Here is a 26010-nt window from a genome sequence, read left to right on the forward strand (position 1 = left end):
TTCGAGCAGAGGGCACTGGACCTTGCTGGGGGATCTGCCACCCGGCAGACCGCGCAATGTGAGGTTGGAGGTGCAGAACCAAGTGAGACAACAGACGAGGACCTAGAGTTTGCGGCACTTCTGTCTCCCACACCATCCATCATCCCAGAGACACTCACCTCGGTTGGGCAATTAAGTGATGAGGCTCCTGGGTCAGGTCTGAGCCGGTACAGCAGGTGGAGAGGTCGGAGCAGCCGAGGGGCAGGACGGGCGGAGAGCAGCCCAGGCCCAGCATCCAGCTGGTAGCCAGACGTTTCCCGGGTTCCTGGATTTACTCGACCCACCTGGACAGCCGATGCATTTTGAAACCCAGGGACACAATGACGGGATGAGGGCCGTCTTCCAGCAGCTGCAGACGCCGTTAGAGGAGTCAAACCGCGTCCAGGAGCAGGGAGTGGTGCCGCTCATAGCAGCCACCCAGGCCGACACCGCAAGGGTGGCGTCTGCGGTCGAGGCAATGGGTGAAACGGTATCGGCCATGGGTCAGGTTCTGCAAGGCGTTGGGCTTCATGTGCACGCGGCATCCATGGCCCAGGAGAGGGCTGTCCTCTCACAGGCAGCAATGCGCCAGACCCAACATGACATTGCCGGCGCGCTACGGGCCCTGGCCTAGTCTCACCAGGCCATGGCTCAGTCCCAGCACGCCATGGCCCAGTCCCAGCACGCCATGGCACAGTCCCAGCAGGCCATGGCACAGTCCCAGCACGCCATGGCATAGTCCCAGCAGGCCATGGTACAGTCCCAGCAGTCAGTCGCGGAGAGCATCGACTGCCTGATGCACGTGCTGGATGGCGTCACGCACTCACAGGTTGAGGTCGCACAGTCCCTAGCGGGAATGTCTCACTCCCTGGACTCAGCGAACGTTCGGACCCTGGTCGATACCGTTGCAGGCCTCCAGGACTGGCAGCGCCAGGTGTTGGTGGGGCGACGGGGCACCTCCCCGCTCGCGCCTCCATCCCACAGCAAGGCCCGGGGGCCACCGGGCTCCCCGAGGGAAGAGGAGGTTCTGGGGCCCGTCCCATTAACTCCATCACGGGACGTCCCTGATCGTTCGGCCTCCCCCCTTCCCATCCCTGGTGCATCGGGTGGGCAGTGGGCAGAGCAGGGTGGCACCACGTCATCCGAAACGCCCGCAGAGCAGCCTGGCCCATCACGGCCGGCTTGCCCCAGGAAACGAGTGCCGATGGGGAGACATGTCGCGGGGCATGATTCTCAGCAGTCCGCCTCCACTCCTGCTGTACCATCTGGGGAATTATTTAGACGTAGTGGTAGGGCCCGTAAGGCAATGAAGAGGGACACAGAGTAAGTTGGCACAGGTGAAGGGCACAGTTTAGTTGTAGGGGCTAGGGCATCTGTACTCAGCAACCACCGAGATGGATGGTTCAGCTATTGCCATGAGTCAGACTTTGTCTAACGATTCTGAGCTCACAGCTCATCGCAGATCGGGCTGTCATCATTCAACATGGCACTGATCAGACCCGCTGACACAGCCATCAATGTCGTGTCATACCGTTTGGCCGCAGTGGTAAGGGTGATCTTGAAGTGGAGCAGTGTACACGGAGCCGGGGGGGGGGGGAGTTGTGTGCTGTCTGCACGACTGGCGATGCAGGTGGTAGTGTTCAGCAATGCCGTCGCACGCGACGCTTGAATCTTACAGCCACCAACGCGTTGCGTGCCTGCTGTCCTCGCCGGTGTCATCATGCAGCCTCCTGGGCATTACCAGCACCCGGGTCGTGTGTGTGCTGCGCCCGACGCACCACCAACCTCCTCCACCTCCTCCTCCTCAGCGTTGGCACCACTGCCAGTGGCTTCTCCCTCCGACTCCTCCACCAGGGCATCTCCCCTCTGCATCGCAATGTTGTGTAGCGCCCAGCATACCACAACAATGCGAGCGACCCTGTCGGGCTGGTACTGCAGGGCCCCTCCGGAGCGGTCCAGGCACCTGAATCTCATTTTCAGCAGAACAAAGCAGCGCTCCACCACACCCCTGGTTGCTGCAAGGGGCTCATTGTAAAGGGTCTCCGTGTTGGTCTGAGGCCTCCGTATGGGCGTCATCAGCCAAGACCTAAGTGGATAACCCGTCGCCCAGCAACCAGCCCCTCAGCCGGGGGGGGGGCCGTCCCTCAAACATAGCAGGGATGAATGACTGCGCCAGAATGTACGCATCATGCACACTCCCAGGGAACCTTGCGCACACGTGCATGATCCTCATGTGGGGGTCACATACCACCTGGATGTTCATGGAGTATGTCCCCTTCCTGTTAGTGAACACTTCCCTGTTGCCTGCAGGCGGGCGCATGGAGACGTGAACACCATCAATCACTCCCTGGACCATCGGTATCCTGGCCAGGTTGGCAAATCCACGGGCTCGTGCTTCTTGATTTGCTCGGTCCTCAGGAAAGGTGATGTAGCAGTCCGCGATGCGAACAGGGCGTCGGTCACGTCCCGGATGCACCTGTGGACCGATGCCTGCGATATCCCAGATAGGTCCCCACTCGGAGACTGGAAGGAACCGGTAGCATAAAAGTTAAGTGCCACCGTCACCTTGACGGCAACCGGTATCGCGTGTCCTCCTCCCGTTCCACGTGGGGCAAGGTGCGCCACGAGATGGCAGATATGTGCGACCGTCTCCCTGCTGAACGGGAGTCTCCGGTGATGTCCGGCAGTGCCTCGAAAGAGATCCGGTCACGGAACACCCTAGGCCTCGGTTGTCGCCTCTGGCGCCCTGACTCCACCATCAATGTCTCCTCCTCCTCTTCCTCCCCCCCCCCCATGCTGCTCAACATCAGTGCCCACATCCTGTGCCGTCCTCAGCGTTTGGGGGTCAATGTTCCCCTCGCCATCCCCCTGGACATACCGGCCGTGAGTGCCTGCGGCTTGTACGGCGACGACGGGCCACTCCGCGGCCATTCCCTCTGCTGCTGCAGCTGCCCCTGCATCCACTGTGGGATGTCGCTGTGGACGCTGCTGGATGTCCAACTGCAGGGCAGCGGGCCCAACTACTGTGGTGAACATTGCCGTTCGGTTCGAAGACATTATGGTTGTGGCGCTAACAATTGCACTCAAAGACGAGAGACATATACAATCGAGGCTTTATTGCTGTGTGATGCTATTCCTCCGGCTGCAACTGTAGAATAGGGTCTGAGTGACTCACACGCATATTTATACACAAGCTCCCTGTGGGCGGAGCTAGCCGGCAGGGTCTTACCGGAGGAACCTGTATTACAGGGACAGCCATACATCCCCCTACTGCAAGTACGCATATCTACAGTGGTTATCACCACATGCACCCCCTGTAAAAAATGAGTCCGGCGGGGGTGACGTGTAACTATAATACAACGGATGATATATTTACAAAAGGGTTCAAACAAAGAAAACCAAGAGTCCATCGGGTTAGCAGGTTACAGGTTGAGCCGAATCGGCGGTCGAACGTTCCGCTGTGATCGGCGTAGCTGTGGTGGCGACGTTGGCCCAGGCGGTGATGGCAACGATGGTGCAGGTGCTGGCGGTGTTGGTGCTGGTTGCTAGCGGGATGACTCCGAGAGCGATCCGAAATCTTCCGTGTCCTCCAGTGTGGGCAGGGGGACGAGAGATAGACCTGGTGGGGACGAATATGCGGGCGCCGGGGAAAAGGAGGGTGGCGCGGGGGGGGGGGGGGGGGGGGGGGCGTGGGCATGGGATCGGCACCTGAGGGAGCCAGGTCCCGGAGCGAGACTGTGTCCTGGCGGCCGTCGGGGAACTCCACATAGGCATACTGAGGGTTGGCGTGGAGAAGGCGTACTTTGGCCACCAGGGGTTCCGCCTTGTGGTGCCGGACATGCCTACGGAGAAGGAGTGGGTCCGGAGTCGTGAGCCAAGTCGTAGTAGTGACCGAATGGAATGGAGCGCGTCAGGGAGGACCTGCTGCCAGCGAGCGGCTGGGAGGTTCCTGGACTGTAGGGCCAGCTGGACGGCCCTCCATACCGTCTCGTTCTCCCTCTACCTGCCCATTTTCCCGGGGGTTGTAGCTGGTCGTCCTGCTGGAGGCGATACCCCTGCTCATCACTCATGAACGAGGATCCCCTGTCACTGTGGATGTAGTCGGGAAAACCGAACAGAGCGAAAATGGAATCCAGGGCCTTGATGACGGTGGCAGACGTCATATCCGGGCATAGGATGGCGAAGGGGAACCTAGAAAATTCATCGACCATACTAAGGATGTAGGTGTTGCGGTCGGTGGAGGGGAGGGGCCCTTTGAAGTCCACGCTGAGGCGTTCAAAGGGGCGGGACGCTTTCACCAGGCGCGCGCGATCTGGCCGGTAGAAGTGCGGCTTGCACTCGGCACAGACCTGGCAGTCTCTGGTGACTGTCCGTACTTCCTCGACGGAGTAGGGCAGATTGCGGGCTTTGATTAGATGGTACAAGCGAGTGACCCCCGGATGGCAAAGGCTCTCGTGCAAGGCACGGAGCTGGTTCACCTGTGCGCTGGCACATGTACCTCGGGAGAGGGCGTCTGGGGGCTCGTTGAGCTTGCCGGGGCGATACAAGATCTCGTAGTTAAGAGCTCGATTCTCCACCGCAAGATTTTGTCATTCTTGATCTTGCCCCGCTGCGTGTTGTTGAACATGAAGGCTACCGACCGTTGGTCAGTGAGGAGAGTGAATCTCCTGCCGGCCAGGTAATGCCTCCAGTGCAGCACCGCTTCAATGATTGCCTGGACATCCTTTTCAACAGAGGAATGTTGAATTTCGGAGGTGTGGAGGGTGCGTGAAAAGAATGCCACGGGTCTGCCTGCCTGATTCAGCGTGGCGGCAAGGGCGACATCTGAAGCGTCGCTTTCTACTTGAAAAGGCAGTGTCTCATCTACTGCGTGCATCCCGGCCTTGGGTATGTCAGATCGAATGCGGGCGAAGGCCTGTTGTGCCTTGGCCGTGAGGGGAAAATGTGTGGACTGGATAAGTGGGTGGGCCTTGTCCGCGTATTGTGGGACCCACTGGGCGTAATAAGAAAAGAACCCCAGACAGCGTTTGAGGGCCTTGGGGCAGTGGGGGAGTGGAAGCTCCATGAGGGGGCGCATGCGGTCGGGGTCGGGCCCCAGTAGTCCGTTTTGGACTACGTAGCCGAGGATGGCTAAGCGGTCTGTGCGGAACACGCACTTCTCCTTGTTGTATGAGATTAAGGAGAGATGCGTTGTGGAGGAATTTAGAAAGGTTGGCGTCATGGTCCAGTTGGTCATGGCCGCATATGGTGACATTGTCGAGGTACGGGAATGTGGCCTGCAGTCCATACCGGTCAACCATTCGGTCCATTTCTCGTTGAAATACCGAGACTCCATTCGTGACGCCGAAGGGAACCCTAAGAAATTGGTACAGACGACCGTCTGCCTCGAAGGCAGTGTAGGGACGGTCCGATTTACGGATGGGGAGCTGGTGGTAGGCAGATTTCAGGTCAATAGTAGAGAAGACCCGATACTGTGCAATCTGATTGCCCATATCAGAAATGCGGGTGAGGGGGTACGCGTCGAGCTGCGTGTACCAGTTGATGGTCTGGCTGTAGTCCACGACCATCCTGTGCTTCTCTCCGGTCTTAACCACTACCACCTGGGCTGTCCAAGGACTGTTGCTGGCCTCAATGATACCCTCCCGAAGCAGCCGCTAGACTTCGGACCTGATGAAGGCCTTGTCCTGGATGCTGTACCGTCTGCTCCTGGTGCTCCTGGGCTTGCAATCTGCGGTCAGATTGGCAAAGAGGGAGGGAGGCTCGACCTTGAGGGTCGCGAGGTCGCAATCGGTGAGGGGAGGTAGGGGTCCGCCGAATTTGAGGGTGAGTCTCTGGAGATTGCACTGGAAATCCAGGCCTAGTAAGAGTGATGCGCAGAGGTTGGGGAGAATGTACAGACGGAAACGGTCGGATTCCACGCCCTGTACAGTAAGTTTAACCAGGCAGAAACCCCGGATCGGGACAGAGTGGGAACCGGAGGTGAGAGAGATCTGCCGGTTGGCGGGATAGACTGCAAGGGAATAGCGCCTTATCGTGTCCGGGTGGACGAAGCTCTCGGTGCTCCCGGAGTCGATGAGGCAGGAGGTCACGTGGCCGTTGACCAGCACCGTTGTGGAAGAGGGTGCCAGGTTGCGAGGACGCGACTGGTCGAGCGTAACGGAGGCGAGTAGCGGGCGATCGGCAGTCGAGTCAGATGATTCCGACGAGTGGTAGCGACCCGTGTCCCGTGGCCTCGTCACGGGAGGACAAAATGGCAACGTCTGGAGTACCTGTGTGGGAGAAGATGGCGAAGGACAAAATGGCGGCGCCCATGGAGCGCACGTTGTGGGGTCGGGACAAGATGGCGCCGCCCATGGAACACACATGGCGGTGGGGGATGAAGATGGTGGCGCCCATGGAGCGCACGTGGCGGGGGGCAGCGAAAGATGGCGGCGCCCACTGATCGCACGTGGGGTCGGGGGAAGCGGACGGCAGGGCCCATTGTGCGATCGGCTGAGGCGAGGGGGGGAACGGGGGCGCGGTAGTGGCAACTGTCCGGGACTGACACACCGCTGCAAAGTGGCCTTTCTTGCCACAAGCTTTGCAGGTCGCGGTGCGGGGCGGGCAGCGTTGGCCGGGGCGCTTCTGCTGACCGCAGAAGTAACAGTGGGGACCCCCAGGGAGCGCGGTGCGGTGAGCAGCGCAGGCGTAGTGCGCGGGGGCGGCTGCTGGGGGGGCCGGTTGCGGGGTCCACGAGGGGTAGGACGGGTGGGCCTGGGGGGCTGTTTGCGGGGTCCACGAGGGGTAGGACAGGTGGGCCGAGTGGCTAGCGTAGTAAGATCGTGCACTACGGGAGGCGGCCGTCATGGAAAGCGCCAGAGTCTTTGTGGCTGCGAGGTTGAGGGTGGCCCCATCCAGCAGTCGTTGCCGGATGGGGTCCGATGCAATGCCTGTAACAAAGGCATCGATCATGAGTAACTCAGAGTGTTCCGTGGCTCTGAGGGCCCGGCAGTCGCAGTCTCGTACCAGAGGTATAAGGGCCCCCCAGAAGTCCTCACTTGACTTAACCAGCTGCTGGACGCGAGTAGAGAGTAGATGTCTCGCAAACAGGGTGTTCATCGACTATGCATAGTTCTCCTTGAGCAGTTCCATAGCTCTGGTGTAGTCAGGCGCATCTCGAATTAGCGGAAAGACACTGGAGCTAAGTCTTGAGTACAGGAGTTGTTTTTTTTGAGCCTCCGTCGGGGGAGGATCCGCTGAAAAGATGTAGGCCTCGAAGACTGCAAGCCAGTGAACAAAGTCTTTCCTGGCGTGAGGCGACTGCGGATCCAGCTGCAGACGGTCAGGCTTGATCCTGATGTCCATGGTGAACGGAAAATCACACAGCAATTAATTGTGGCGCTAACAATTGTACTCAAAGACGAGAGACATGTACAATCGAGGCTTTATTGCTGTGTGATGCTATTCCTCCGGCTGCAACTGTAGAATAGAGTCTGAGTGACTCACACGCATATTTATACACAAGCTCCCTGTGGGCGGAGCTAGCTGGCAAGGGCTTACCGGAGGAACCTGTATTACAGGTACAGCCATACATCCCCCTACTGCAAGTACGCATATCTACAGTGGTTATCACCACAATGGTCACCTACAGAAGGGTGGTGGGGGGTATTGAAACGACATGTTAGACGGAGGTTATTCGACACCTCGGCAGCGCCTACCACGGGATACCTGTGTGTCCCGGTGGCCTGGTTGCGCTGCTGACAAGCGGCCAGCCTAACACCTGGCCACTTTCTGCGTCCAATGGTCAGTTAACTACGTCCTCCTGACCGGTGCGTCAGTGGGCTGTGCCCATCAGCCACTGGGCAACCAGCGGCTGTGTCCTCGTCACCATCCTGCCATGGCAGGGCAGCTGAGATGTTGCATCCGGGGGTGGATGACTCACTCCCTCTCCCCCCCCCACTACTCCCTCTCCCCCCTCCACTACTCCCTCTCCCCCCCACTACTCCCTCTCCCCCCTCCACTACTCCCTCTCCCCCTCCACTACTCCCTCTCCCCCCCTCCCACTACTCGCTACCTCTCCCCCCCCGTCCCACTACTCGCTCCCTCTCCCCCCCTCCAACTACTCCCTCTCCCCCCCCGGCCGCTGTGTTCTTGGGAAAGCTTTCCCCAGTTTGCGGAGACTCCGGGACGGTCCGCTCACCTCCTCACTGCTCGTCAGCTAGCACGGCTGGTGTGGACGGCGACGGCGTGAACTGGGATCACGCCGTCAGGACTTCGGCCCATCCGGGCCGGAGAATAGCGGGGGTTCTGGAGATTCCCCATTTTGGGTGCCTCGGGCGATTATCTGGATTTTGCCGCGCGGAACATGACGGAAGCGGTTTGGCCGGAATCGCTGGAGCGCGTCGGACTGGCGTCGCGTGAAAAACTGGCGCGGCACGCTATTATCCCAACCGCGTGGGGTCGGAGAATCACGCCCTCCATCTCTTGTGGAACCCCTCACTCGCCCCTCTCAGAGCAAATTTCACTTTCTCCAAATACAAGAATTCCATTAGATCCCCCAGCCACACTAATGCACAGGGTGGAAAGGCTGACCTCCACCCTAACAGGACCCGCCTGCGAGCAATCAATGAGGTGAAGGCTAAAACATCTGCCTTCCCGCACCAGTCTGCACTCCGGCAAATCCGACACATCGAATATGTTCCCCAGCGGACTTGGCTCGAAGTCCACATGGAAGATTGCCAACATGGTGCTGAAGAACTACCCCCAAAACTTCTCCAACTTCTGACAGGACCAGAACATGTGTACGTGATTGCCTGGGCCCCTCCCATACAGCTCACAGATATCCTCCACCCCTTCAAACAGCCAGCTTATCCTCTACTTTGTCAGGTGCGTTCTATGTACTACCTTTAACTATACCAGCCCAGCCTCGCAATCGGGATTGAAGCATTCACCCTCCGCAGCACCTCACACAACAGTCCCTACTCCAGCACCATTCCCAGCTCCTCTTTCCACTTAGCCATAATCCCCTCCAGAGACACCCTATCCCCCCATAAATTGTAGAGATGAGCCCCTTCCAGCACCATCACTGACAACACCCCCTTCCATAAAAGGACAGTGCCACCGGAAAGGTCGGACAGACCAAAATCCTGCACCTGCGTGTACCTGAAACCCTCCTCTCGCAGCACCGCAAACTTCGCTCTCAACCCCTCCAGACTCGCCAACCGTTCTTCCAGGAACATATCCTTTATTTCCATCACCCCTCGCTCACCCCATCTCCAAAACCTCGCATCCATCCTCCCAAACTCAAATCCTGGTTCCCTCGAATTGACAATAACTTTGACCCCGCCGCCAACTTAAAGTGCTGCCAAAACTGCATTCATATTTTCCGCATGGTGACTTTCACCGGACTCAATGCCTCAATGGGGAGAATGGAAATGGCGCTGCTGCCAAGCCCTAAACCCCAACCACTTCCAAAAAGATAATGACCCAGTAAAGTCTCCGTCCCACAAAGCCTTTGTCTCCCTATTCTAGCCTCGCACCCTCTCAGCGTTCACTGCTCAGCGATAGTTTAACAAATTCGGAAGGGCCAAGCCCCCCAACTCTCTGGAGCACCGCCCTCCTAAATCTTGGTGCCTTACTTGCCCCCACAAATGACAAAATCAGCCCCTCCACCCCCATAAATAATGTTTCTGTCAAAAAGACGGGCAGGGGTTGAAACAAGAATTAAAAATCTGCAACAAAATGTTCATCATAACTGCCTGCCAATGGTAGGGGAAGGCTATTCCACCTCAGCAAATCTGCCTTAACCCTGTCCACCAAACTCAGAAAGTTCAGTTTATGGAGTCGAGCCCAGTCCTGAGCACCAGCACTCCCAGGTACCTAAAGTGGGTTAAGAACAAAGAACAAAGAAAATTTACAGCACAGCAACAGGCCCTTCGGCCCTCCCAGCCTGCGCCGATCCAGATCCTTTATCTAAACCTGTCTCCTATTTTCCAAGGATCTACTTCCCTCTGTTCCCCGCCCGTTCATATATGTGTCTAGATGCATCTTAAATGATGCTATCGTGCCCGCCTCTACCACCTCCGCTGGCAAAGCGTTCCAGGCACCCACCGCCATCTGCGTAAAAAACTTTCCACGCACATCTCCCTTAAACTTTCCCCCTCTCACCTTGAAATCGTGACCTCTTGTGACAACCTTGGGTTGTTGTCACCCAAAATAGTAATCCCCCTCCACCCCAACGCTCGCCTCCAGAGAAGATACAGTACTACAAAACACTCACTTTTTCCCAAATTTAACTTGTGTCCTGAAAAAGCCCCAAATCACCTAGCCAGTCCTATTATATCCCCCACTGACGAGCCCCGATTGGAGAAACAAAAACAGCAGATCATCAGCGTACAGGGACACCCTATGCTCCACACCACCCCCACGCCCTCCATTTATCCAGGCACTTCAGCGCAATGACCAAGGACTCTATTGCCAGCATGAACAGAAGGGGGCGACATGAGGCACCCCTACCTTGTTCCCTGTGCAGAGAAAAGTATCCTGAATTCATCTTGTTTGTACGCACACTCGCCAACGGGTCTTTATATAATAGTTTCACCCAAGGCACAAACTTAGGCCCAAACCGCTCCAACACCGTCAACAAATAGCTCCACTCCACACCACATGATCAAACACCTTCTGTGCATTCAGTGCCATCACCACCTCCAACTCCTTCCCTTCTGCTGGAGAAAGCACCACATTCAACAGACGCCGCACATTGGATGACAACTGTCTGCCTTCACAAACTCCGTCTGCTCTTCCCAAATCACCTTCCGGAAATACTCTCCAACACCTTTGCCAGAATCATGGCATCCACATTCAATAACAATATTGGCCTTATCCTTTATCAGCAGCAGAAAAATCGATGCCTGACCCATTGTTTCTGGCAATACCCCTTTCGTGATCATATCCTTGAATATCTCCACCAGCAGCGGCACCAATTTATCTGGAAACTTCTTATAAAACCCCACCGGGAAACCATCTGGTTCTGGTGTCTTACCCGGCTGCATCTTCCCTGTCGCCGCCTGCACATACTCTACCCCCACAGGCTTCTCCAACCCTGCCCTCTCCTCTCCCATCTCAGGACACTCCAATTGTCCCTCATGTATGACTCATCCTACAGAGGCTCCAATTTACACAGATTCCTGTAAAATTCAAACATCTTATTCACCTGCTCTGGTGCCATCACCAGCTCCGCTGTCCTGTCTTGGACTCAAACAATCTCTCTCGCTGCTGCCTGCCAGCAGAGCTGGCCCGCCAACATGCGGCTGACCTTATCCCCATACTCATATACAACCCACTTTGCCCGCCTTAATTGCGAATAGCTTTTCCGGTGGACAGAAGGGTAAACCTCACCTGCAGGTCCTTCATCCTCACCCAAAGATCCGGAGTTGGCTCCTCCGCATAGCTTCCATCCACCTAGAAAATTTCCTCTGCCAACTGTTGCCACTCCTCTCTTGCCCCTCCTGTCCACCTGAGTCTTAAACGAGGTAACTTCACCCTTCACTACTGCTTTCAATGCTTCCCACATAACTGACGGCGACACCTCTGCATTCCTATTAAACTCTACATAGTCCTCAATCACCCTTCCAATTTTGGTGCAAAAGTTTGGGTCTGCCAACAACCCCATGTCTAACCTCCAGGCAGGCCTCTGTGCCAGCCCTTTCTCCAGGACCACACTCACCCAATGTGGAGCATGGTCCGAGATGACAATGTGCCTTCCTCACCCCTGCCAACAGTGCCTTTCCCATAAGAAAAAACTCTATCCTCAAATACACATTGTGTACTGGCGAAAAGAACAAATACTCCCTCTTCAACGGATGCAGAAACCGCCGCGTGTCCACTCCCCCCCATCTCCCTCATAAATGCAGCCAACACCATTGTGCCGCCACTCCCCCACCCCCCTGGAGGGGGTCACACACGTGGCGTTGATCTACCTACCTTCAGATCCAATACTGTATTCAAGTATTAACTGGTGCATATTTGATATGGCAGCCAACATCTTCAAAACCCTACACCGTCCCAATTCAGGGCGTATAAGCTAACCAGCAACACCAACCTCCCCTCCAAAGCACCTGTTACTAATCTGTCCCTACCCCGCTGATCTGCCACCACCGTCTCCGTCTGGAATCTCACTCTCTTACCCACCAGTATCGCTACCCCCCTCCCCCGGTCCTGCAATCAAAGCCCGAGTGGAGTACCTGACTATCCATCCCTGGCCCTGTACCCTCAGGAGGAATCTCTTGCAACAGCGCCATGGTGGCTTCCAAACTCTTCAAGTGCAAGAAAACTCTCACTCGCTTTACCAGTCCTCCTAACCCTCGCACGTTCCACGTCACCACCCGAAATGGGGGTCTCTCACCCCCTTCGACTCTCCTGTCTGTCCTAACACTACTCCTGGCCAAACCCAGCAAGCGGGACCCAATCTTACCCCTAGTCACCGTCAGCCACCTGCTCCTCCCCAGAAACCCCACAGCCATTTCCTCTAACAACCACCTCACCCGGTATCATCCCCATCCCCCCCCCACCATGAATAACGCCCAGCCCCATACAGGTTTAAATGGCTTCGGCCCCACCCCCACCTTGCTCCCATTCACTAGCCAACTTGTGTCTGCTAGCACGCCGGCCCCTGTCAGAGACCCTTCCCCCACATAGTAAAAATAAACCAACACATTAGCCCCCCACATCCAAACCTTCCAAACTCCCAACACAATAATCCCTGAAACACAGAGGCAACAAATCCCAACAGATACACCCCAAACCATCCCTTCCCAAACACAACATAGCATTCACAAACTCCTCCGCCGTCTCAAAATAGTAGTCTCTGGAGTTCTGTGTGACCCTCAGCTTTGCCGGGTAGACCACCCCAAACCTCACATTGCTTTTATACAACGCTGCCGCCTTCTCCCGACAAAAGGCCCCTCGCAGCTCCGCCGTAAGATCCTGGTACATACGTATATTACCACCTTTCCACATCACCTCTCGTTTCAGCTTCGCCCATCTTAGCACCTTCACCTGATAGCTGTGGAAGCAGACGATCACAGCCCTTGGTGGCTCATTTGTCTTTGGTTTCGGCCATAGTGACTGGTGGGCCCTGTCCAACTCATAGAGGGAGGGATCCTCCTCCTCCATCAACTTTAAAAAAAAAAAAATTAGAGTACCCAATTATTTTTTTTACAATTAGGGGGCAATTTAGCATGACCAATCCACCTAACTTGCACTTCTTTGGGTTGTGGGGGGAAACCCACATAGATACGAGAAAAATGTGCAAACTCCATACGGACAGTGACCCAGGGTCGGGTTTTGAACCCGGGTCCTCAGCACCATAGGCAGCAGTGCTAACCAATGTGCCACATGCTGTCCTATCTGGTGCATCATTAAACTCAGCTTGCCTGTTCAGGGCTTCACTTTGCTTAATTGATGAATAACTTTTTTTTAGCCTTCGTTATCAAATTAATACTCTTAGGTTGCTGCATTCTTGCAATCGACAGGCATTGCTGGGCAAATTGATTTTTTCTGGCACATCTGGCACACGTTTTTCCGAAGGCAGGGCATTTTCTCGAACTGTGCGTTCTACCGCACCTCTGTTACAAAATGGTGTTCTCTGAAAATTTCTCACAATGGCCACTGCCCGGACCACATTTCTGATCCCGCTGCGACACAGCAAAGATGCCTTCGGTCGCGCCCTCTTTTTTCCCAGCACTTTCTTATGTCTGGATCTCAGTGATTTGCTATCGTGCAATCTCACTAGCCTTGCATAGTTTTATGACATCTGTTTGTTTTAAATTGCTTTCCCTCAACAATCACTCACGTAATTTATCACATTGTAAAGCGTATACAATTTGGTCTTTTATCAGTGAATCATGGAGGTCTGCAAAATTGCAGGACTGCACTTTGAGATGTGGATCCATGACAAAACAATCAAATGTTCCGATTTTTTCAGTCTCATCCTGAATACATAGCTCTCAAAGGTTTCGTTCTTTTGCGGATGGCAATAGTTATCTAATTGCTCGATTGATTTTGAGTTCCTCCGAAGCGAACTGAAAAGTATACAGATCAATTGCTTGGGGACTGGCTACTGTCATTAGAAGAGCCAATTTTCTCTCATCCATAGCTTTTTGGGGACCAAGAGCTTGCACCTAAAAGGTGAACTGTTGCTTGAAGGCATGTCAGTTCACATCTACATTACCAGTCGTGAGCAGTTGGCTGGGAGTCTTCAATGCTTCCATCTCGCTTCGACAATCCTTGTAGTAATTAGTTTGGAGGTGTACAGCCCTTGGTAAAAGGTCTCACACGCTTGGTTGACCTCTTTTTGCTCAATTACCAGTCTGCCTCTGCTACTCTTCACCTGTGCTATCTCCCTCGTGGCTTCCTGCTGGTGAGCCAGTAGACAGCCAGCCTTTTCCCCTTGTTCGTAGCTTTGGAAATTTCATGATCAGCAAGATCTCTTTCAACATTTCTCCAGTTCGAGTACCCATCGACGAATACTTGTTTTCCTCTACTAGTGTCAGGGAATAATTTGCAAACATAACGGTAGACTGCCTTAGAGGTCTCTGAAACAAACAACCAATCATCCCATTTCTCTTCACCCTCAGAAAATGGGATTTATGAACACGTCTAACCTGTTTTTGGCCTCCAACCTCAAATCACTTTCTGAAATTTTCCATTTTGCCTATGTTTTCTCGTTTATTTAGTACCAAATATTCTACCATACCCACTGGAACTGTGCCAACCTGTGCTGGGGGCATGTACCCCTCCCTCCCAGGGGCTATACTTTCCTCTGTGCATCCTCAACCATTCCTCGTTTGCAAAGCCTGTTGTAGTTACATCGGCAAGGTATCAATTATTTAGAGAGAAACTCCCCAAGGCCAAAAAATACGGCAAAGTGCTGTTAAATAGCGAGATGTTTCTCGGTGCTACAGCTGCACAGTGGCACAGTGGTTAGCACTGCTGCCTCACAGCTCAGGGTCCCAGGTTCAATACCGGCCTCGGGTGACTGTGTGGAGTTTGCACTTTCTCCCGTGTCTACGTGGGTTTTCTCCGGGTGCTCCTGTTTCCTCCCACAGTTCAAAGATGTCTCAGAAATGGAAAATCCCGCCCACTGGCAGTCAAATTCAATTTCTAAATCATAAGTTATCTTCTTCAACATATGAATTGCAAAATCAGATATTTATCAACATTTTGTGTTCCTAATGGATAATAAAAATACTTATGAATGAATAAAAGAGTTATATTGGGTGTGATGAAATTTTACTTTTGGTAATGTAAGGACAGATCCCTGCCCTTGTGCAGCAGTTAGCCAAATCCAGTGATTCTCCTAATTTGGCACAAACAGCAGGAAAATGCATCCCCTGGCTATGATGAAGTCCCTTCACCAGCGAATGGAAGATTCAATAGTAAGGGTGACTGACGCCCAGCATATCAAGCAATGTGGACGTTCCTGTCATGATATGCAAACATGCAGCTAATGAACACATAGAATAGGACACGACCAATGAGCAGTCAGGACACTCAGGGGTGGTATCTCACTATAAAAGGGATGAGGCACTCACACCCCACCTCTTTCCACAGACCAACATCTACAGAGTGAGACAGGGTGTATCCTCAGCATCACACCCCAGCATGTGGCTCGGAGCAAGGCTTGTTCAGTTAGACTGGGTTACTACATTTAAATTAGCAGAGAGTCGAACTCATTGAGAACTGTGCTAATAGTTCGATAAAACACATTGAACTCACTTCAACATCTGGAGCATCTTTTACTCAAAACTGCATCAAGTGGCAGCTTGTGTTATTCCAAATTACATAACACAACATGATACCAGGAGTCTGTTCAATCTAGTTAGTTCAACTCAGCAAGATCTGTGACAACCAATGAATGTATACCGGCACAATGGAAAAGAATCAGGGTCCTCACCAGCTCAGGGCCTCTGGCAATCTCAGTGCCAATTGGCGGACATTCAAGCAGAAATTTCAGCTTTATGTCGAAGCATCAGATCTCAATGGTGCGTCTGATGCACAGAAGATAGCTCTTTTCCTCACCACAGCGGGTGATCATGCCTTGGAAATATTCCACTCCTTTCACTTTGCCAAAGACAAGGACAAGACAAAGTTTCAGACCATCCTGGACAAGTTTGACAGCCACTGTGAGGTAGGCACCAACAAAATCTTCGAGCGCTACATATTCAAGCAGTGATTGCAAGGTAAAGACGAATCCTTCATCTCATATTTAACTAACCTTAGACTGCTAGCACAATCCTGCAACTTTGGTGATGTCACTGACTTCACGATCAGAGGCCAAATTGTTTTTGGAGTTCACTCTGATACTCAGAGAGCAGTTACTGAAGATCAAGCATATGACCCTGCCAGTCGCGATTGAAACATGCACAGTGCATGAGCACGCTAAAAATCACTATTCCCAGTACAAAATGGCATAAAATGATAAACTAGCCTCCCACGAGGCGGAGAGTGTGCAGGCCACCTCCCGGATGCAGCGCCTCAACTTGACAAAAACGGCCATTCCGCATGCTGTTCCCGGGGCCCGATGCATGCGCGATGCGAACGGGATAATGAAGCGGCCGAAACCCCCACTGCACAGGTGCAGATGTCTTGAGAACTGCACTGCGCATGTGCAACGACGCACGGAGTGTCAGGACGCCGACGCCATGACGTGTTTGAACTGTGGCACTGCCCATTTAAAGAAACACTGCCCTGCAGGAGGCAGACGCTGCTTAAACTGCAGGAAGCCAGGCCACTATGCAGCCCTGTGCAGATCTGCACCGCCAGTCAGGAGCCAGCGCTCCCAATTCCGACGACGGCGCATCTGGAGTGCAACAAAGCCTGCAGAATTCTGATCCCGGCAGTGCAACGGATCCAGATGATGAATGCCTGGACAACACCTACCGTGTGGGCATTATTACAACGTGTGAATGTGCCACACCAGACACAGCGCAAGTCCAATCAATCCTAGCTGTGGATTCCGAGGACGAATGGCGAGCAGTGATGAAGGTCAAGCACTGCCCCATCCAGTTCAAGCTGGACACAGGTGCCTCTGCCAACCTCCTCTCACAGGCAGACTTCAGAGGCATTAAGAAGCCCCCCTTCCAGCTGCCTGCAAGCTCCTGGATTACAACGGGAATGCCATCACGGCACTGGGATCCTGCCATCTGCATATATCCAACCGACACAGACAAGCACGGTTACGCTTTGAAATTGTTAAGCCGGACAGGGCATCCCTACTAGGTGAGCACGCCTGCAAGCAGCTGAACCTCATTCAAAGGGTTTACACCACAACATGCTCCCATGTGCATCTTCAGGCCGGCATCGACGACATCCTCACCCAGCATCTAGCTGTGTTCAACGGGATGGGCACGCTGCCGTATCGACACAAGATTCTGCTACGACCTGATGCCAAGCCAGTGGTCCACGCACCACAACAAGTCCCTGCTCCACTGAGAGCGCCTGAAGGCACAGCTCAAGGATCTTCAGCGAAAAGGCATCATATCCAAGGTCACCGAACCGACTGACTGGGCCAGCTCGATGGTGTGCGTAAAGAAGCCTTCGGGGGATCTGCATTGATCCCAAGGATCTCAATAAGAATATCATGCGGGAACAATACCCCATCCCGAAGCGGGAGGAACTCACCAGTGAGGTGGCACACGCGCGCTTCTACAACAAATTGGATGCATCACAGGGATTTTGGCAAATTTAGCTGGAAGACTCCAGCAGAAGGCTCTGCACCTTCAACACGCCTTTTGGCAGATACTGCTACAATCGCATGCCATTTGACATCATCTCGGCATCGGAGATATTGCATCGCATCATGGAGCAGATGATGGAAGGCATTGAAGAGGTTTGTGTGTACATGGACGACATCATCATATGATCCACGACCGCTGAAGAACATGTGTCCCATCTCCAGAAGGTATTCCGCTGTGTACATGCCAACAGCCTAAAGTTAAACAGGTCCAAATGTTGTTTTGGCACATCGACGCTCAAGTTGTTAGGCGACCAGATCTCAAAGCATGGTGTGCACCCGGACACAGACAAAATCAAGGCCATTGAGGCGATGAAGGTGCCTGCGGACAAAAAGGCGGTGCTGCGCTTCTTGGGTATGGTCAATTTTCTGGGCAAGTTCATTCCAAATATGGCCCCATACACCACAGCCCTACACAACCTGGTGAAAAAGTCAACTGCCTTTGAGTGGAAGGTGGCACACCAGACAGAGTGGCTGGAGCTGAAAGCCAAGCTCACCACTGCACCAGTCCTGGCATTCTTCGACCTGGTCCGGGAGACAAAGATAGCCACAGATGTGAGTCAGGATGACATCAGTGCGGTGTTGCTTCAATGAGATGACACATCATCCTGGGCACCAGTAACCAATGCATCAAGGGCGATGACATGCACTGAAACCAGATATGCATAGATTGAGAAGGAGTGCTTGGGTCTTCTCACCGGCATCCTCAAATTTCATGATTATGTCTACGGCCTGCCGACATTCACTGTCGAGACGGATCATAGGCCTGAGTCCACATCATCCACAAGGACCTGATCGACATGAGGCCTGGGGTGCAGAGAATCCTGCTTAAACTTGGGAGGTATGACTTCAACTTGGTGTACACACCTGGCAAGGAGTTCATCATCACTGATGCATTGTCCCGCTCCGTTACCTTGCCCAGTGTGCCGCTGGAGATCATTCAGCACATCAAATTGCAGGTGCAGCTGTGTGCTAGCACTCTCCTGGCAACAGATGAGAAGGTAGTTCTCATCCGTGATGAGACAGCCACAGACTCCCTCTTGCAGCGAGTCATCCACAACCTCACCAATGGCTGGCAAAAAGGGAGTGCCCACAATTTTACAATGTTAAGGATGACCTGACGGTGATTGATGGTATCCTCCTCAAACAGGACTGGATTGTCATTCCACTCAGTCTCCAGAGCTTGGTGCTGCGCCAGATTCATTTTTTTTTACAAACAATTTTATTGAGGCATTTTGGCAAAGGAAACAACAACAATACAAAAAAATGTGCAAAGAACAATCAACATAGTGCAAAAACCAGCTCCCCTCCTACAAGGACCCGCCTAATTAGCCCCCTAATCTACGTTGCCCTAACCCCTCCTCCCCCCCCCCCGATTAATTTTCCGCAAAGAAGTCGATAAATGGTTGACACCTCCGGGCGACCCCTGACAGTGACCCTCTCAGAGCGAATTTAATTTTCTCTAGACTGAGAAAGCTCGCCATATCCGATAGCCAGGCCTCCGACTTTGGGGGTTTTGAGTCCCTCCAAGCCAGCAGAATTCGTCGCCAGGCTACCAAGGAATAAAGGCCAAAACATCAGCCTCGCTCTCCTCCTGGACTCCCGGGTCCTCTGAAACCCCCAAAATTGCCACTTCTGGACTCATCACCACCCTTGTTTTCAGTACCCGGGACATAACGTCCGCAAATCCCTGCCAGTATCCCCTGAGTTTTGGACATGTACAGAACATGTGGACATGGTTTGCTGGTCTGCCCGAACATCTGTCGCACCTGTCCTCTAATCCAAAGAATATACTCATCCGGGCCACTGTTAAGTGGGCCCGGTGGACGACCTTTAATTGAATCAGGCTGAGCCTAGCGCATGTTGCGGTTGCGTTCACCCTGCTCAATGCCTCTGCCCATAAGCCCTCTTCTATCTCACCTCCGAGCTCCTCTTCCCACTTAAGCTTCAGCTCCACGGTCTGCGGCTCCTCTGCCCCCATAAGCTCTTTGTATATATCTGAGACCCTACCCTCTCCCACCCATCCACTGGACACTACCCTGTCCTGGATCCCTCTAAGTGGAAGGCGTGGGAAGGATGGAATCCGCATGCGTAGAAAGTCCCGCACCTGCAAGTACCTAAAATCATTCCCTCTCGCCAGCCCAAATTTATCCTCTGGAATCCAAATGCTCAGGAGGTTCCCTTCCAAGAACAGATCCCCCATCCACTCAATCCTCTCAATTCCCTCCGCCAAGCTCGGAACCACCATCCATATTCCCCGGGGCAAACCGGTGATTGTCGCAAATAGGGGACCAAACTGATGCTCTCACTTCCCCCACATGTCTTCTCCATTGGCCCCAGATCCGCAAAATCACCACCACTATAGGGCTGGTTCAGTACCGTGCCGGCGGGAGCAGCAGGGGCGCCGTAACCAGGGCTGCCAAACTGGTGCCCCTGCCCGAAGTGGCCCCCATCCGCCTGAAACCGACCCACACCCACCATCCACTTCCTTATAGCAATGTTGGCCGCCCAGTAGTAATTACTAAAGTTTGGCAACGCCAGCCCCCCTTCCCCTCGATTCCTCTCGAGCATCAATCTCCTCACTGGACTTTACCGCCCACACAAATCCCATAATCATTTTATTGACCTTCTTGAAAAAAGACCGCGGAATGAAAATGGGGAGACACTGGAATACGAACAGGAATCTCGGGAGGATCGTCATTTTAACCGTCTGCACTCTCCCTGCTAGAACTCCCACCTCCAGAACTCGACCCTCATTTGTTCCACCAACCGAGATAAGTTCAACTTGTGCAGCCGGCTCCAGTCCTGTGCCACCTGTATCCCTAAGTATCTATGCGCCAGATTCATGAGGGAAACCTGGGCTCGAGATTTGCAGACGCAGAGCCCGGCAAGCTGTCTACTGGCCCGGCATCAGCCAGGACATCACAAACATGGTCCTGAACTGTGCTACCTGTCAGCGGTTCCAGCCAGCGCAGAGCAAGGAGATGCTCCAACAGCATGAAGCAGTGACCTCTCCATGGTCCAAGGTTGGCAACGACCTCTTTCATGCGAATGGTTGCGACTACGTATTGATCATCGACTATTTCTCGAATTACCCTGAGGTGCTGACGCTCCCGGACCTCACCTCTCGGATCGTCATCAAAGCCTGTAAGGAGACATTCTCAAGGCATGGCATCCCAATCACCGCCATGAGCGACAATGGCCCTGCTTTAACAGTCGAGAATGATCCACGTTTGCCAGGTCATACAATTTCCAGCATTTCATCTCCAGTCCACACTATCCGCAGTCCAATGGAAAAGTCGAGAAAGGGGTGCACATTGTGAAGCAGCTCATCTGCAAGGCCGCGAACTCTGCTTCCGACATACATCTTGCACTGCTCGCGTACAGGGCGACTCCATTGTCCACTGGCAAGTCGCCAGCTCAACTCCTGATGAACAGGGACCTGCGGACGACGCTTCCAGCCATACACCTGTCCAACCTGGATCACCTCCCGGTGCTGCAGAAGATGCAGCAGCTCAGAGACCGTCAAAAGCAGGGCTATGATGCCCATGCCACCGATCTGGCCGTGCTATCCCCGGCAGACACTGTCAGGATCAAGATACCGGATGGTGGGTGGTCTGCCCTAGATGTTGTTGTTCAACAGGCCGTACCCCGCTCTTATGTTGTACGTATGGCTGATGGCTCCATCGTGCGAAGGAATCAGCAGGGAACTGCACAAAATTGCCTGCCCGCAATCACTTTCTCCTCCATTTCCACATGTTGAATTGCCACATCCTGATACCTCGCACCAGGAGGCCACCAGTCAGGCTTCCATCCCGCCTGTCAAGGCGCCGTCGCCCCCTCCGCCACCTCTCCGGTGGTCAACCAGGATCAGACGGACGCCTGAGACTGGACTTGTGAACGTTTGTTTTGTTTGCTCTGTTCTGCTACCCTTTTTCAGTCACATTAGGCAGACTCATTTACATGTAAATACATTCACATACGCCAACAAAACATAAAAAAAGGGGAGATGTCATGATATGCAGACATGCAGCTAATGAACACATATAATAGGACACGACCAATGAGCAGTCAGGACACTCAGGGGTGGTATCTCACTATAAAAGGGATGAGGCACTCACACCCCACCTCTTTCCACAGACCAACATCTACAGAGTGAGACAGGGTGTATCCTCAGCATCACACCCCAGCACGTGGCTTAGAGCAAGGTTTGTTCAGTTAGACTGAGTTACTACATTTAGATTAGCAGAGAGTCAAACTCATTGAGAACTGTGCTAACAGTTCAATAAAACACATTGAACTTACTTCAAAGTCTGGAACATCTTTTACTCAAAACTGCATCAAGTGGCAGCTTGTGTTATTCCAAATTACATAACACAACAGTTCCATTTAGAACTTTTAGCCAAATAACCCTGCCCAACATCACTGTCCAACTCTGCCACTTTTTTCCTTGTTTTTGGACAATTATTATGACAGTTTCCATCAACATTGGCCCTCCTAACACCATCTAACTCTGAAATAAGGCACCTAATGTTTGTACTGAGCATAACATCAAATAATTGTAGAATTGTGCATTGATAAGTGATAAATAGTGTCATGTAGGCCTCAATAGCAAAAGCAGGAACTTGCAAATGTTTTTTTCTGTGGTATATGTTTTATTTGAATGTATAGTTTTATAATAGGATTTGCACAATGAAATCACTAAAATGTAGCAAAGAAAGCACTTGAACACATTTCAGACCCTCAGGATCTGCCGAACGCTGTAGAGCTAAGTGATTACTTTTGTAATTTAATTTCTCTTTATGTAGTCAGACGCAGCACCCAATTAATTGATCTTCTACATTGAAATAAGCACATGGGGCCACAATTTAACACCTCATTTGAAAGTTAGTGCTGTATGTAGGAAGTGTTACGATGAAGTATCATCTGGTTGATGTGCTCATGTTCTTGAGTGGGTCTTGAATCCACAAAAATTTGACTCTGAAACAAGTCAAGACCTACAGTTAAACTTGAATGTTAGGCTTTTTTTCAGACAAATATCTGAATTAATTAATCTTCGATTACATTACCATCTAATATACTCTAATTTCACAAGTTCTTTACTTTGTCCATTTCCAGTGTACCACATTGCATCCAAAATTGTCGAAGGAATTGGATTTTTCTTTGTCTCAGGAACAATCATTTACGTTAACTTCTATTATCTACAACCGCAAAATGAGTTGAAAATGTCATTTTTGCTGAAGACAAGTAAGTTTGAACAATAATATTTTATTTGCAATTAATTTTATCAATATTCTCTTTCTCCTTCCCTCTCCAACTAACAAGTTACGCTCGAGTTTTCTGTTCCTGAAATTCTTGTGAGACCAGAGTTTGCCATTGACTGTGGATCCACCCTGTACATTGTGAAGAAATCTACGCCAGAACTAGACATAAGTTTTAAAGCACCTGTCCTCTCGGGTGCTACTATTCAGCTGGCAGATTTAGGACTGAATGATACCATGCGTCCTAAAGTTGTGCCTCTAAAGAATGTGTGTGTGGAACCATTGGCTTTGCCTGGCCCTGGTGATCAGGTAGGAGTAGGTTCTTCAAGGGTGTTACAATCTTCTTGCTTAACTTCTCTTTGCTTGGTGTTTATGCTGTTCTTGTAAATTTGATTCCGGGTTGCACCTCATTTGCACAAAGCTTCACTTTGAGGTATTCAGTGGGAATCTGTACATAATTTAATTATGCTGGGAAGGTCATCAAAGAAAATATAACGGATAATTATATGTATAACCTCTGTATGTTGCAAAATGGAAAGGGAAAGGCAGCCATTGAAACTAAGGTTGCGGAGACAAGCCAGGTCCTCAGGGAGATACCTTCAGAGCATTGTTGACCACACCACTCCAATCAACCTCTTAAATATATGGGGCATAATATTAAAGCCTCTTGCACTGGCGTGACTTTCTGGTCCTGCCAATGTCAACGGGTTTTTGAATGGCTCGCCGTAAATTACTGCCCCACACACTGCTACAGGACAAGCTTCAGACTATATCAAGAAGAAAGACTATTAAATTCCCTTTATTTTTGCTGCTAACCTGTTTTCAGACTGTCTCTTTGCCATTCTTCTTCCCTTTTTTCAGTCCTCCACTGATATTTCTTAGTTCTTTGCTATATGACCAACCCAAATTCTTAGAACACAAGAAATAGGAGAAATAGGCCATACAGAACTTTAAGGCCAGAATTTTACACTGTTCGGGCGGGAACGCATCTGACCTGAAAGTATGTGAAATAGCAGCAGAAGCCATTGAGCACACATCCCAACTTCACTGCTGATTTGCATGATATTTTGGTCAGCGGATGTGAGTATGAATCGGATGCATGCCCATCAACAAGTAGGAAGCTAATTTAAAGGATTAATACTCCAATTGACTTGGATTTACATTGCCCTTGTTGCCTGCGCAATTTTTAGGTCGCCGCACAGGCAACATGGGCATGCGGCCAAAGCATTTTTGAGGATTTGGCATCCATGAGTGAGATAAAAGGCGGAAGAACAAAGGCAGGCTGAATTGGTAGACGGTATTGAAACGGTGTGGACTTAGACAAGTGTAATCTGAATGCTTTCAATTATTTCTTTTGAGGTTTGTGCATATAGTTTGGCCTTTTCAGGATATTTCAGTCTTGCAACATCACAGATTTCCAATACTTTGGCACACACATTGCATGGGTCAGCTTCATTTACATCCCTGCTGATGGGTCTTGTCTATTCAACAGGGAGCATCTCCTCTGAGGAGGAAGACAGGGACCAAAGAGACAGGAAGCCTGGTAGTCGGAGGAGAAGTGCAAGCACAGGGTAGCAGGAAGGGCAAGGAAGTAAGCCCCGCAGAAGACGCCACTATCTAGCTGCCAGGCTGTACAGGCAGTGATCCAACTACATAGACATGACAGAGGTTCAGTGCCGCAGGAGACTCAGGATTTCAAGAGAACTCATCACATCCATTTGACAGATGATTTGACAGGCAGGCTTCAATTGAGTGGGTGGACACCCAATGCCCGTGCCTCTCAAGGTCACTGTCACCCTTAGGCTTTATGGATTTCACCAGAGGTCAGTGGGTGATGTTGCAGAGTCTTCCAGTAAACTATGGTTAGCTGCATCAATCTGGTGACTGACGCCCTGTTTAGTCAGCTTAGCACTTTCAACCATTTCAGGCCAGACCAAACCAGCCAGGCTGAGTGTGCCGGAGGCTTTGTGGTAATTGCAGAGTTCCCCTGCATCCAGGGCATCATCGATTGTGCCCATTTGGCCATCAAGGCACCAGCTGGTCAGCTAGGAACCTTTGTCAATAGAACTAGGTATCACTTCATGAACGTACAAATCATTTGCAGCTGCCTTTATACCTACACACTGAGACACTCACAACTGCTATGGCTGTTCACAATTCCAGCTCACTTTGAGGAATAGTTGCTGGGTGGCGAGTGGTGTCCCTCGAAAAGATAGCTAATGACTCCACTTAGGCACCTGAGGACAGAGCTGAGGAAAGGTACAATGGCTGCCATATCTCCACAAGGGTATTGAGGAAGAGAACAATGGGTCTGTTAAAAATAAGGCGCAAATGCCTGGACTGCTTCAGGGTGCCCTGCAGTATTTACCAGAGCGAGCATCGCTCATCGTTATTGCTGTGCTCTGCATAAACTTGCTCTCCTGAGCGGGAACCACCGGACCAGGAGGACACTGAGGCAGGGACACCAGGGAGGCCTTGATTCAGCGTTCCTTCAGCTTGGCTGCCACAGCTTGTCTTCCACTTGAGACCAAGGGCACAACCTCCTTCCCAAATATTCAACACACAACCATGCCATGAACTTAATTTTGTATCACTGCCTCCAATAAAGTTTGCTGCCCCAATTTCATCAGGCACTAATGAGACCAAAACACATTGCATACAGAGAGCACTCAGGGCTTGTGAATAAAGTAGTTGTAGGATCCAGGCAAGTGACCACGAGGATGTGATAATGGATATGGAATAAAAAGGCTTAATACACAAATAACAAGTTACACTCACCATTCCCCGCACCGACCCACGCTTGGGTCGGGGGTTTTTATGCCCACAGAGCTCCATGGCTAAGGGTTTAGTCCTGCCCCCTCATAGGTGAGGCCACGGGGAACCTAATGGTCCAGAACCTGTGACCTCCATGCAGGATATAACAGTAGTTAATTATTTTTTATGACATTTAAGTGAAAC

General features: G+C 52.0%; 1 protein-coding gene across 4 annotated transcripts in view; it reads left to right on the forward strand.

The window, feature by feature from the left end:
• LOC119965605 (hepatocyte cell adhesion molecule-like) overlaps positions 1 to 26010 on the forward strand; it is a 157793-nt gene that overhangs the window by 72906 nt on the left and 58877 nt on the right. For 3 of the 4 annotated variants that reach the window (XM_038796390.1, XM_038796391.1, XM_038796394.1), the window contains one exon: positions 22910 to 23038. In XM_038796390.1, the coding sequence (XP_038652318.1) occupies positions 22910 to 23038 (129 nt within the window). Of the gene's footprint in view, positions 1 to 22909; positions 23039 to 24544; positions 24723 to 26010 lie in introns of those variants that run through there. The other variant, XM_038796392.1, reaches the window with a different exon arrangement.

Source organism: Scyliorhinus canicula, chromosome 5 (assembly GCF_902713615.1).
Source record: "Scyliorhinus canicula chromosome 5, sScyCan1.1, whole genome shotgun sequence".
Taxonomy (NCBI): domain Eukaryota; kingdom Metazoa; phylum Chordata; class Chondrichthyes; order Carcharhiniformes; family Scyliorhinidae; genus Scyliorhinus; species Scyliorhinus canicula.